We start from the raw sequence: 12,833 nt of genomic DNA on the forward strand, positions 1-12,833 counted from the left end.
GGCACAAATGCTTTGTATTTTCCTATTTGTGATGTATTTCTGTATAGCTGGGGATTACATGACCACTGATACAAAATCTTTGCCCTACTAGCACACCAGACAGTACATGTCACATACATTTCTGACAAGCTGACTGGGATGCACTGTATAATGTTTATTCCAGCTACCAGAAACAAACAGTCCTTCTGAGCTGAGTGCAACAAAAAAACCACAGCAACTCAACAACAGCAACTTGTACTGGCTTAGCCTTCTGCACCTCGTGGTTGCAGTGTATTTTTTCAGGCAGTGAGAATCATAAAACCAGACTTAGGATACCAGCCTCTACCTGCCAGCCGGGCAAATTACAGATTTTGGCACTTGGCTTTCTCCCCATAGCCTGAGCCCTACAGAGAGTCTAGGCACTCGATGTGGAGGCTGTTAATTCCACAACCCCAAGCCCTTGTTTGATTTAACCCTAAATCAGTTTCAACTCACAACAACTAAGTCAGGAATCCAAACCTCTGAGTCAAGCTCAAATGCTTCCTATTTCCTATTTTAGACAGACTTCTGTTTAGCTGGGTCCATCAGTTTCATTTCACACTCTATGACACTTTTCAGCATAAATTTACATGATTCTACTCTTATGTAACTCCTGTCCCCTCTGAATCTAGCTGGAATTCATAAAATCCACACTGGCTGTAGCCACATGACACAAAGTAGTCATCATTAAAGCAGACATGGGCTTTCAATGAAACATGATGAAACATCACCTATCAGTGCCATTCTAAAAGATACCTGCTCATCAGGCATTTTTTGCTTAGATCACTCTTCCCAGAAGAGCTGAAGGAGAATCAGGAAACTTGAAGCAAGCACAAGTTGCAGAGGAGGGGGATTGTGTGAGGCTGTTGAAGCAAATGTCAAAGGACCTGAAGCTTAACTTCATGCTCAATCAGGTTATCGTCTGCTTGTCATCGCTGCAACTTGTCTGGCCACAGTAAGGGTTACAAGAAGCTAAACCAGCACAAAACTACCCTTCCCTGCTCAAAAAGCTGGGGCCTGGGAAGGATTGTGGGGGGAGGAGAATGGAGCAGGGGTACTGGGGAAGAGAGAAAGAATAGTTTTCTGCTGGTTTAGCTCTCCAAAATGGCTTATCAGGGAGGTCAGAGGAAAGCCGGGGCACACACAATGGAGGGAGTGGAACTGTAGTGCCAGAACGAAGGGACTAAAGGACTACTACTGCTGCATTGCCTTACCCTGGGTAAAGCTGTGAGGGAACTACAGTGGAGCAGCATTTCTCCTTAGAACTGAAGACTGTAGAATGTTTACAACTCTCCACTATATTTTTTTTTCTCTGCTGAAATGGTGTTTAGTGAAAAACCAGCATATAGCATGGACCACTCACACCTTCCCCATTGCTAGTTATTGTGTCTTGCTGTGATTGCCCTTAAGAAGGGGGCTTGGGCTTTACATGGAGTATTTTTGCTTTTGTATCATCTAAGAAATTTTTGTTGGGTTGGATTTATTGTTGGTTTTCTTATTGTTGATTTTACTTTGGGGATTTTTTTTTTTTCTTCCAAGAAGTAACCATCCCCATTACTGGATGCCATTTATTCAGTTGGTTGACAGACACTTTTTTACTAGCTATGATAGAGACCAGCTGTATATTTCTAAAATATATAAGCTCTGTTTTCAGTTTCTCAGCATACTGGACATTCAAACAGTCTGGATCCTATTTAACAAACATTGTTAAATGTATTCAGTTAATAAAAGCTTGGCAAATATTAGTAAAGGGCTTGTAATGATTGAGAGTGACATAAAGGTTAAAAGCCTTTGATAGCATTGCACCAAACTGGAGTAAGCTTAAAGAAACTGAAGTGATGTGTCAGTAGGAAATCTCAACACTGACTCAGACATCATAAAATACTAATTTTTAAGAAACTGGAAAAGATGCAACTATTCTGTAAATCTGAATTTAGTTTTGAAACTTTTAACATTATTTATCTCATATTATCCTGTCCCTCCTTACCAGAACTGTCCCAGTTTGACAGTTCCTGTGAAAGCAAGATGTTTTTTGTCCTATGCTTGTTTCTACATAAGGACCAGGACAAGAGAAGAAAGGACTTGTGGTAGATGAGCATATAGGAAATATTATCTCTCAGTGTGAACTTTGATTTTTTTTTTTTTTTTTTTTTTTTTTTTTTTTTTTTTTTTTTTTTTTTTTTTTTTTTTTTTTTTTTAGTTTCCTTGCTGCTGTCTCTGCACATAGGGAAGGTCTCTGTGCACCCCAGGATACAAGGAGGTTTCCCAGCACCTCCTCAAAGCTTGGATCACCCAGGGGAGAGTGACAATGTGAACACTAGAAAGCACAACTGTTTCAGGAATTCTGTAAGTATTGTATTCCAGCTCCCAAAACCGCTCCTAGATTCACTTTCTTTAAAGGCTTGTCTGGACGAGGATAAAGGTGCTTAAAAAAAAAAAAGTGTCAGTGAAAACTTTTAATTAATGTGTTTTCAGATTCTCAGTGTTGACAGGGTGTGTTGCATTTTAGTGCATTTGCCAGCAAACAACTTAAAATACATTTGTGTCCCAACTATGAGTGGCAAGTTGGGACATGTTTTTAAAAGTTTCAAATTTTAACAGGAGTTAAAATATGTTCATGATTGTGCTTTTACTTTAGCAGAGTGTGAGTGTCACTGATGAGTTTTTCTGGGACTCCAGTGAGAAGCTGCTGTACCAGCACGGAGCCGTTATTGACCAGCTTTCTCCTTTTCCTGAACTGTCAAATCAAAATACCATTTCATTCACCTGTACTTCAGGAACGGATGAAAATGAATGTTTTAGGCAGTATTGGAAAAAGAAAAAAAGCTGGGTACTAGTGAGTTGGGAGGTTTGGCAGTAGCTGCAGGACTCAGAAGCCAGCTTTCATAGGACGGTAAATTGCAGCTTCAGAGTACCTGCTGTAAGGTCAGGATTTCCACAGCCACATAACCTAGAACACATTCAGCTTTTGTTCTAGTTGTGGCCAAACACTTTGCAGGAGCAACTTTGCCTCAGCTGCTCTTGGGCCAAAAGCTGTTAGCTTTTGTCCTAGCCTCCGCACAGAATGTTAGTGCAAAGTTGACATAAGCACTACATACCATGCTCATACCTGGCTAGCTTGACAGGAAGGTTTGTGTTTATGCCCAATCAAAGTTGTGGCTGCAAGGCACAGATTTATTATTAATGAACATGAAGTCACAGCCAAGAATCAGTAACACTGTCAGCTGCGAGGCTGATTTGCTGGGCAGCACTGTACAAAGCATTTTATCATTCCACACCTCAGTCTTCCGCCTTCCCAAAAGGTTGAGGATGAAAATACCTCAGAAAAATGTGATGACAGGAGACACTTTTTGGAAGTTCTGCAAAAAGACAACTTCATCTAGGGGGTGCAACACACTATTAGAAATCAGGAAATTGCAGTAACAGAGCCCTTAAACCTTTGGATGAGCAAGAGGAGGCAAATCCTGCTGCTCCCCTGAGAACAGCTCCCCAGCCTCATCTCTTCTTCATTTTGGGGCTCCACAGAGATGTCTTTCAGTCATGGTTGTCATGTTCTTAGAGATATCACTATAGATGACACAGGGGGATTTTTTTTTTTTTTTTGACACAGCTATTGCGGTAAAAGCCTTAACACAAATTTCAGCAAATGATATTCTATTCTGTGCAAATACATTTGACAACGGTACAGCTTTTTTCAGACACTAAATCTCCAGCACCTTACACACAAGCAACTTTACACTGGTACATCCTTGCTCCTGCCACAGAAATTCATGACAACTTTTTATGTGGAAGGCACAGTAGAAAAGTGGTATTCTCATCTTGGTAACTCATTAGTCCTGTTACAAAACACTGATGAAGTCTTTCTATCTGTCTGTCTGTCTTTCTCTTTTCCCTCTCCCTGCCTCTTGGAAGGAGATTAAAAGACCGGGAACTTGAGTAAAGTACAAGTTTAAGAAAGAGGAATCTCCCCTCCAGCGTATCTGCTCGGTGCACAAAGGTGTGGTGCGACAAGGAGCAGCCTGGTAGCTGATGGGCTCAAGAGGTCATTCGGGGGGTTAAATCTTCTATTTACACCTCACGGTCAAGGGTTTGGGTTAGAGATAGCTGTCTGGGTTTTAATTGCACTGCGACTGAGAGAGGGACCATACAAATATCCCAGATTTCCTGCTTGTCCAGAGAATCTACAGAAGAACTTGTGGAACTAAGTACCTAGAGTAGAGATCAGTCAAGGCTTAGTCTTTTTCACTTTCTCTTTTTCTTTACAAGTTGTAAAACATTGCAATGGTTGAAAAACATAGCAAAAGCATAATGCAAAGCACGCCGTATAAACTCCAAGTCGCTACGTGAAATTTTTCAGTGACACTACCCTGAAATTCAGAGGTAGCTACGGTGGAAAGTAGAAATGCATATGCCCGTGCCGATGAAATTGCATATACCCGTTCAGGATGGACAAGTGCCTTTTGATACTGATTTCGAAGTCCGTTCATGGTCTTCCAGTAGGTCTTCTTAGGTGATCTGTTACATCAACCAGTCTAAAAAGATAAAAACCCAAACCACCGCCAACAAAATCACGATTTCCTTAATATCCAGATTAAAAGGAGCAGACAAAACACAACTCGTGCAGCTGAGAAGCGGGGGAGGATGCCGAAGAAGGAAGCTGTCCGGCTGGCCGTGCCCCACGGTTGCGGTGCCGTCACGCCACAAGGTGAGCCCTCCGCAGCTCGCTCCATCCCTTCCGCCGCCGGTGCCCGCCGCCACGCACCACTCCACCAGCACGCCCGGGAGAGGCGGCAGCCGGCGGATCCCCGGAGAGCGGCTCCCACCGCCGCGGTCCCCGGGAGCTGCCGCCGCGGCGCCCTCGGCCGCGACCCCGGCCCCACCCGGCCCCGCCGAGCCCAGCCCAGCCCAGCCCAGCCCCGCAGCAGCGCGGCCGGCGGCCGCAGGTGACGCCGGGGCGGGCAGAGGCGCTCCCGCCCCGCTCCGCTCCCGATCCCACCATGGAGGCCCCGCCGCCCCCCGCCGTCGCCAGGGAAACCGCCCGGCGGCGCGGCCCCGCCGAGGGAGCCTCGGGGCGCGGCGGCGGCACCCCCGGCACCCCCGCCCTGCCGTGGGCGGTCACCGCGGCGGGGCCGGCCCCGGGGGCCGCGGGTGCTGCCGGAGAGGGGCGCACGGGTGGGCGTGGGGGCTGCCCCCGGGGGAGCGGGACGCTGCTGCGCCGTGCTCGGCGGGGCGGGCGGCGGCGGCCGAGACAAAGGGAGCGGCGGCGGCGGCAGCGGAGGGGCTGTGCGTGAAATGCGGCGGGAGGGAGGGAGAGGTTCTGTCCATCCCCCCGGTAAAAAACACCAGCCAAATGCCCCTTTTCCCCCCCCAAGAAACTAAATATTCCCCTAAAGCGGTCGAAAGACGCCGGCTGCCCTCGCCGGGGTTACCGAGAGGCGGCTCTCGGCGTCGCCACGAAGCCCACCGATGCCCCCAGCCCCGGCAATCCGCGGGGAGAGGGAGGTGGGCGGCTGAGCCGAGCCTCCCCGCTCCGCAGCCCTTCATTATCGGAATCATTTTAACATCCTTGTTTATAAACAAGAGGCGTTCGGAGGAGATTACCCGACTATGGGAAACGATCGTTCTGACGCTCGTTTCTGCTCCTTAAAAGGGGATGGGGGTGCCGGGGTGGGGGAGGTCTAGGCCAGCCTTCCCCGCATCGCAGCACGGAGGGAGGGAGCCGGCCAGCTCCCCGCACACGCCGCCCCCTCCCCCGAGAGAGGAAATCACTCGGGTCCGTGATATTTCGCCCACCCCAGCGCTGATAAGCGCTCCAGATCACCGGTAATTCGCGTGCATTAGTTTCGGGTTACATCTTATTCGAGGGTTTAAATTCAAAGTAAATACACACTCGGGGCTGAGGTTTGGGAAAGCGCGAATGTTTCCCTGATAACGTCGCTTCGCCCACTAGTTGAGTGCATGGAAATGTAATCGTGAAGTGGGTCACCGCCTCAGAAAAATACTTTAAAAACACAAATCAGGAATAATCAGACAGCAGAATTTAATTAGAGCCGTAGGCTAATCACAAAATATTTTATTCCAAGCCAATATCGCTATGGGGGAGGGGTCCGTTTCTGCTCCGGCAGCGGCTCCTGCTGCCGCTGCTTTGGCGTTTGCAACATCTGGCCTACAGACCTACTAATTTCGACTCGTGTTTTCGTTCGGCGAAACCCGATCTACGTGGTTCAAATACCTTCCAAATTGGAGGCGATTTAACAATCGCGACCAATTAAACTCGGGGTAAAAAAAAAAAAAAAAAAAAAAAAAAAAAAGGAAGAAACCCCCCCCAAACAACCAAAAAACAAAGGGGGGGGGGGAAGCAAGCAGCAAATCCCTCCTTCCCTCTCTCCCCCGCCCGGGGCTCGCACACACTATCTGTTGCTCTCTCACGGCGGCAGCGGGCGGGGGCGTGCGGCGGGGCCGGGACGCTCTCACTCACACTCGCACTCGCACTCGCACTCACCCGCACGCCCCTCGCACCATTGTCCCTGCCCGCCCGCCCCGCTCCCTCTCGCTCTCGCTCTCGCTCGGGGTGTTTTGTTGGCGGCCCGGCGCGGGGCCCGGCGCGCCCGCCCGCGCCGCGGCGGAGCGGAGCGGCACATTCATTATCGGCCGGGGGCCGATTTCAAACCGCTGCCATCGCGGCTCCATTGTTCGCCGGGCGGGCGGGCCCCGCCCCCCTTTGTGCGCGGCGGCCGCGATTGGCCGGCGCCGGGCGGAGCGCTGCCGTCACCGCTCGGGAAGCCCATTCATCTGTGCACTTGGGCGTTGGACTCCGCATCTTATTAGCAACCAGGGAGATTTCTCCATTTTCTCCTTGTCTACAGTACGGCTACAAATCTGGGATTTTTTATTACTTCTTTTTTACTAAACTTGGGCTCCTTTTTTTTTTTTTTTTTTTTGCTCGACTTTTTCCTCCCTTTTTTTCCCCTCCCTCCTGTGCTGCTGCTTTTTGATCTCTTCAACTTTAAATTTTTTAAAAGGAGTGCATTATAATCGGTTCTGTTCTCTCTTCTCTTTTTTTTTCCCCTCTGGTGTGTGTGTGTGTTGCTGCTGCTGCTGGTCGCCCAGTATTTATACCAACCCAACGCTCTTTGTTTCCCCTCCTTTTGGATCTGTTGAGTTTCTTTGTTGAATAAGACAGCATGGGTGCCCAGTTCTCCAAGACCGCTGCAAAGGGCGAAGCCTCCGCCGAGAAACCTGGGGAAGCAGTGGCTGCATCTCCATCCAAGGCGAATGGACAGGTAAAAACGAAAAGAAATTTTTTAAAAAATTAAATCTACTCCTTTTTTTAAGCCAACTTCGACGGACTCTCTTTCGCATCCTGTTTAATTCCTCTTCCTTTGATGCCCCAGTGGCACATTCAATGGAGAACACGGTCGATCCTTTTATCTTTGCAACTCGACGCAAAGGAATAATTTCTTTATTTTGGTTAAACGGGCTCGGCTTTGAATGATTCGTTCCTTTATCTTTCCTGCGCGGGGGCCGGGGGGAAAGGGGCACGGTTCTTTCTTTCCATTTTTTTTTTTCTTTTTTTTCCTTTTTTTTTTTTTTTTTTTTTTTTTTTAATCCCTCGTGTATTATGGTGGAGCGTCCCAATGGCTCGTAAACGGGAGGATCTTACACCGCTTGGCTTTTCTGCCCGTTTAACCTCCTCCCGAAGACGCTCGGCGCCTCGCGCGGAACGCCTCCGGTGGCAGAGCCGGATGGCCGTGTAGTGGCGGGGCCCGGAGCCGCCGGGCAGGGGGCTCGGCGGGCAGCGCCCTCGGGGGAGAGCGCGGGCCGGGGGCAGCCCCGCCGGGGGGTCGGCAGCCGCGGGGCACGGCTTTGTCACCCACCCGCGCCCCCTCCCCACGCGTGAGCCGGGCTGGCCGTGCCGCCGCTGCGCGGGGCACGGCGGTGGCGTTGCGGGCAGTACCCCCCGCCGCCCCCGCAGCTGCCGCCCGGGGCAGCCAGCCGCGCTCCGGGCGCCTGAAAGATGCAAATGCGGCGCGAGTGGGGAGGGGGGGGGGAGGCGGGGGCGCCTCTCCACACCGCCCGGGCGCAGAGGGGCCGCGGCGGGCGGGGGGCCGGGGCCGGGCCGGGCGAGCTTTGTTCGCCTTCCCCGCCCCGCGCCGCCGCCGCGGCTTGGACGGGGCGCGCCGAGGGCGGGGGTGCGCGGCGCGGCCGCCGCTGCGTGGAGCCGGGGCGCCCTCTGGCGGCCGCCGCGCGCTCCGCCCGCCGCTGGGGGCGCCCGGCCCGGCGACAGCGCGGGGCTTCGAACCGCGGGAAGCGGCGAGGCCGGGCGGGGAGGGCGGCGGCGGCGCCCCGAGACCCCACCGGGCACCCCCGGTAACGCCGGTCCCTTGTGTTGCAGGAGAACGGCCACTTGAAGGTGAACGGCGACGCCTCCCCCGCGGCGGCGGAGGCGGGCAAGGAGGAGGTGCAGGCGAACGGCAGCGCGCCCGCCGAGGAGACGGGCAAGGAGGAGGCGGCCTCGTCGGAGCCCGCCTCTGAGAAGGAGGCGGGAGAGGCGGAGAGCACCGAGCCGGCCTCCCCGGCGGAGGGGGAATCCTCCCCCAAGACTGAGGAGGGCGCGACCCCCTCGTCCAGCAGCGAGACCCCGAAAAAAAAAAGAAGCGCTTTTCCTTCAAGAAGTCCTTTAAGCTCAGCGGCTTCTCCTTCAAGAAGAACAAGAAGGAGGCCGGCGAGGGGGCCGAGGGCGAGGGCGGCGCCTCCGCCGCGGCGGCGGAGGGCGGGAAGGAGGAGGCGGCGGCCCCCGAGGCGGCGGGCAGCGAGGAGGGCAAGGCGGCCGCCGAGGAGGCGTGCGCGGCCGGCAGCGCCGAGGCCGCGAAGGAGGAGGCGGGGGACTCGCAGGAGGCCAAATCGGACGAGGCCGCCCCCGAGAAGGCGGCGGGAGAAGAGGCCCCGGCGTCGGCGGCGGCCGAGGAGCAGCAGCCGCCTCAGCAGGCAGCGGAGGGGAAGGCGGAGGAGGCGGCGGGCGCCGGCGCCGCCACGAGCGAGGCGGGCAGCGGCGAGCAGGAGGCGGCCCCCGCGGAGGAGCCGGCGCGGCAGGAGCCCCCCGCCGAGAGCAGTCCGGAGGGACCCGCCGCCGAGTCGGCGGAGTAGTCAGCGCCGCCGCCGCCCCTCGCCGACGGACTTTTCTTCCCCCCTGTTTGTTTTTGGAGTGGTGCCAGGTACTGGTCTCGGAGAACTTGTCTACAACCAGGGATTGATTTAAAAGATGTCTCGTTTCTTTTTTTTCTCTCCCCCCGCAGCTCCCATCTCAAATCGTTATGTGTTGCCGCCATTCCAACGGGCGGAGGGGGGCTCCCCTCCGCCTTCCTCTCCCATCCTCTATATTTTTGGTTTTTTTGGTTGTTTTTTTTTTTTTTTTTCATCAGTATTAATGTTTTGTTTTGGTTGGTTCGGTTTGGGTTTTTTTTTCCGTTGTTTTTTAAATTTTTTTGTTAGTTTATTTTTTAATTTCATACTTTGCAACTCTCTTCATATTATAAAACTTTTGCCGATCGGTCTATGGACATGCCCATATATGAAGGAGATGGGTGGGTCAATAAGGGATATCAAATGAAGTGACAGGGGCCGCAGTGGGGAACCCGGGGCGCGCAGCCCTTGCCGGGAGCGCGCCCCGCCAGAAATGATGTAAGGGGTTAGTCTTTTTTTTAAAAGAAAGTTATTACGATGTATTTTGTGAGGCAGATGTTCTATAAGGTTTACAACACTACAAGTCTTGATTAAGAAGGAAAGGAAAAAGGAAAAAAAAATAAAAAATAAAAATCAATACCCAGATAAAGAGATCATAGTCTTAGGAATTCATTTAAACCATAGGAACTTTTCACTTATCTCATGTTAGCTGTATCAGTCAGTGATTAAGTAGAAATACAAGTTGTATAGGCTTTATTGTTTATTGCTGGTTTATGACCTTAATAAAGTGTAATTATGTATTACCAGCAGGGTGTTTTTAACTGTGACTATTGTATAAAAAAAAAAAAAAACAAATCTTGATATCCAGAAGCACATGAAGTTTGCAACTCTTTCCACCCTGCCCATTTTTGTAAAACTGCAGTCATCTTGGACCTTTTAAACACAAATTTTAAACTCAACCAAGCTGTGATAAGTGGAATGGTTACTGTTTATACTGTGGTATGTTTTTGATTACAGCAGACAATGCTTTCTTTTCCAGTTGTCTTTGAAAATAAAGGAAAACTCTTCAGATGCAATGTTTTTTTTGTGTAGCATCTTGTCTATCATGTTTTTGTAAATACTGGAGAAGCTTTGACCAATTTGACTTAGAGATGGAATGTAACTTTGCTTACAAAAATTGCTATTAAACTCCTGCTTAAGGTGTTCTAATTTTCTGTGAGCACACTAAAAGCGAAAAATAAATGTGAATAAAATGTATAATTTGGTTGTCTTTCTTTTATGGATACTGTGGTAGCTTAAAGGGACTAGCCAGTATTGCCTAAATTTGTATAGAGACAGTCATGTGTGCTGTTAGCACTAGCTTCGAAAAGTACCTTCCTGCATCTTGGACTCTGTAATACTGTGCATTTTACAGAGAAAGTGTGCAGTGCACCAGGTAATTTGTAGGCTTTTCTGGCTTTAAAAAGAAGACTGGGAGGCAGTCTGAGCGTGTACAGTGTATGATTCTCCTGTCCAGGCTCCATTTTGCTTTTAAGACCAGAGGTACCCAGCATATGAGGGTCTTGCCTCTTGAGGAAAATAAGATTTTATGTGAATTGTTTAGGGTGGGGCACTGAATTTTTTATGCTGAATTGCTTAAAAGTTAAACTCTTGAACAGATGTCCCACTTCGGTCTTGGTATGCTGGTCCTGCTTTGGTACCTCGATGATTGTCTTGGAAACTTTAGCCTGGAAGGAGAAAGGGGAAACTAACACTGCCATTCTACTTAAAGTAATTAAAAGCAATATTTTCTTTTTTTCCTCAAGTGCTACTCCCAAGTACAGGTGAGTTTCAAAAGAGATTTCAAAATTTGTCAATTACAAAAATTACTTGGTGCTTGCATCTAATTGTTGGGCTTTTTGGCTAATTTCCAGCATATTGCTCAGGGCAATTATGCCTTAATAAAACAGTGAGTTCATGTAAGAAAAGCAGCAGTGGTGTTTGGAGGGTGGAAATTGATTCAAGAAAGTGTTGCTTCTAAGTTTATAGGAGAAAGTTTAGTGTTACACTTATTTGCTTCCACCATTTTCAGCAGAAACTCTTTGGAAGCAATTATGATTCATTTTATGAGAAAATGGCACGTTAGCACCTTGTTCCCTAAAGAACAAAGCCTAAACTGAATGAAGTATAGTAGATTTCCTGCTGAATGCATACTTCTTTTTTGTTTTCTTAGGGTTTTTTTTTTTTTTGGTTTTTAATTCAGCTGTCTACCATTTTAACTTTGGCTTGTATGTACTCTAGTTGCCCTGGTATTTCTCTATAACTTTAGAAATGTATTGGAACTATGCTATAATTGCTGAGGGACAAAAATAAATGGATGTAAAACAAGATCCTCCACACCAGTGTCATTCTTGGAGTACATGTGTTTGAAGTCTAGTGCATAACTGCTTTGCTAAGGGGTTTTTATAACATGGCTGTAAAAACCTGTTCTGAGACGCATAATGTCTTGGCCAGAGAGTCAATGTCTCTTTTTAATAAATATATATATTTAAATCCAAGGATTCTTAAAGAGAAGTCTGAATTTCTTCTTCTTTTTTCCTTTTTTATTTTTGTCAAACTGTGTATGTACATATGAAGAAAATAATTGCTAGTAAAATTCTTTTTCAGATTTTTCTTAACTTTTCAAGCTTTCATGGTTTTTTCCTCGCTCAGCTGGTGGTTTCTGAAGCACTTCCTGTGCCTGGAGTGCAGAATTGCTCCTGCCCCTGGCAGATGGACTTTTGGCTTGAGGCTTTGCCATTCTGTGGCTTAACTTGACATGAAATGTATTTCCAAGTCCTAACACTGGTAAAGTTTCAAAAGTGCATCTTAAGAACGCCAGTTGTGTGGTCTGCTCTTCCTGTCCCAGCTGTCGTGTGAGATTTGATGGTACCAGTTTTCTGCTGTGTGGTTTAAGAAGAAAGAAGTCAAGAAAGGGCTTGGAATCATGGAAATAGAGGAGCTTTGAGCTGCTACCTCCTGCCAGAGAATTGTGCAGGAGCATCTTTCCTCCCTGAGTCCCTAAGGGACTGAGTAATCATTTCTGTGGAATTGTGGAATATCCTTTTATATGTACAAGAAAAATGAAGGGGCCGAGTGCTAGTGACTGGTCAGGTGGTTCATTTTCTTACTGAGAAAGCTTTAGACTTTTTTTTTTTTTTTTTTTTTTTTTTTTTTTTTTAATTGCATTGATTGCCTCAATGAAAATGCTAATTATAATAAGTATTGTAACTTCAATGAATTCTCTCAGAGCATATGTGAATTTAAAATGTGATTTCAAACAAATTTTCCTATATTGTAGTTATTTTTAAGCAGAATATTATTGCTATGAACAAGGTAATTTCTGTTGTGCTGAAACAATGTCATATTTTAGGTAAAACTTGCACTGAAGTCTAGTTTTGCCTGACTAGGGACTCTAGAAATTTACTTCTTTTGTTTGTTTACTCACACTGAGACAACAGTTTTCCTTGTTCAAGAATGTAACCTGGTTGTACAAAAGTGCTTTAGATTTCATGCCTATTTTGGTAGTACCTAAGCTACATTTCAGGCCTTCCAAATCAAGGTGTCTGACCTCAAGTACTTGAGTTTTGTATCTGGTCCTGATGCTTACTAAT

General features: G+C 48.5%; 1 protein-coding gene and 1 long non-coding RNA gene across 2 annotated transcripts in view; both read left to right on the forward strand.

Moving 5' to 3' along the window:
• LOC136358408 (uncharacterized) overlaps positions 1–12,833 on the forward strand; it is a 524,491-nt gene that overhangs the window by 420,573 nt on the left and 91,085 nt on the right. The gene's annotated exons all lie outside the window — the stretch shown is intronic.
• MARCKS (myristoylated alanine rich protein kinase C substrate) lies at positions 6,806–9,257 on the forward strand. Its single transcript, XM_066315276.1, is given in 3 exon segments — positions 6,806–7,301; positions 8,414–8,660; positions 8,663–9,257. Coding segments are annotated over 3 exon segments (849 nt in total). The 5' UTR covers positions 6,806–7,202; the 3' UTR covers positions 9,166–9,257.

This window comes from Sylvia atricapilla, chromosome 3, assembly GCF_009819655.1.
Source record: "Sylvia atricapilla isolate bSylAtr1 chromosome 3, bSylAtr1.pri, whole genome shotgun sequence".
Classification (NCBI taxonomy): Eukaryota; Metazoa; Chordata; class Aves; order Passeriformes; family Sylviidae; genus Sylvia; species Sylvia atricapilla.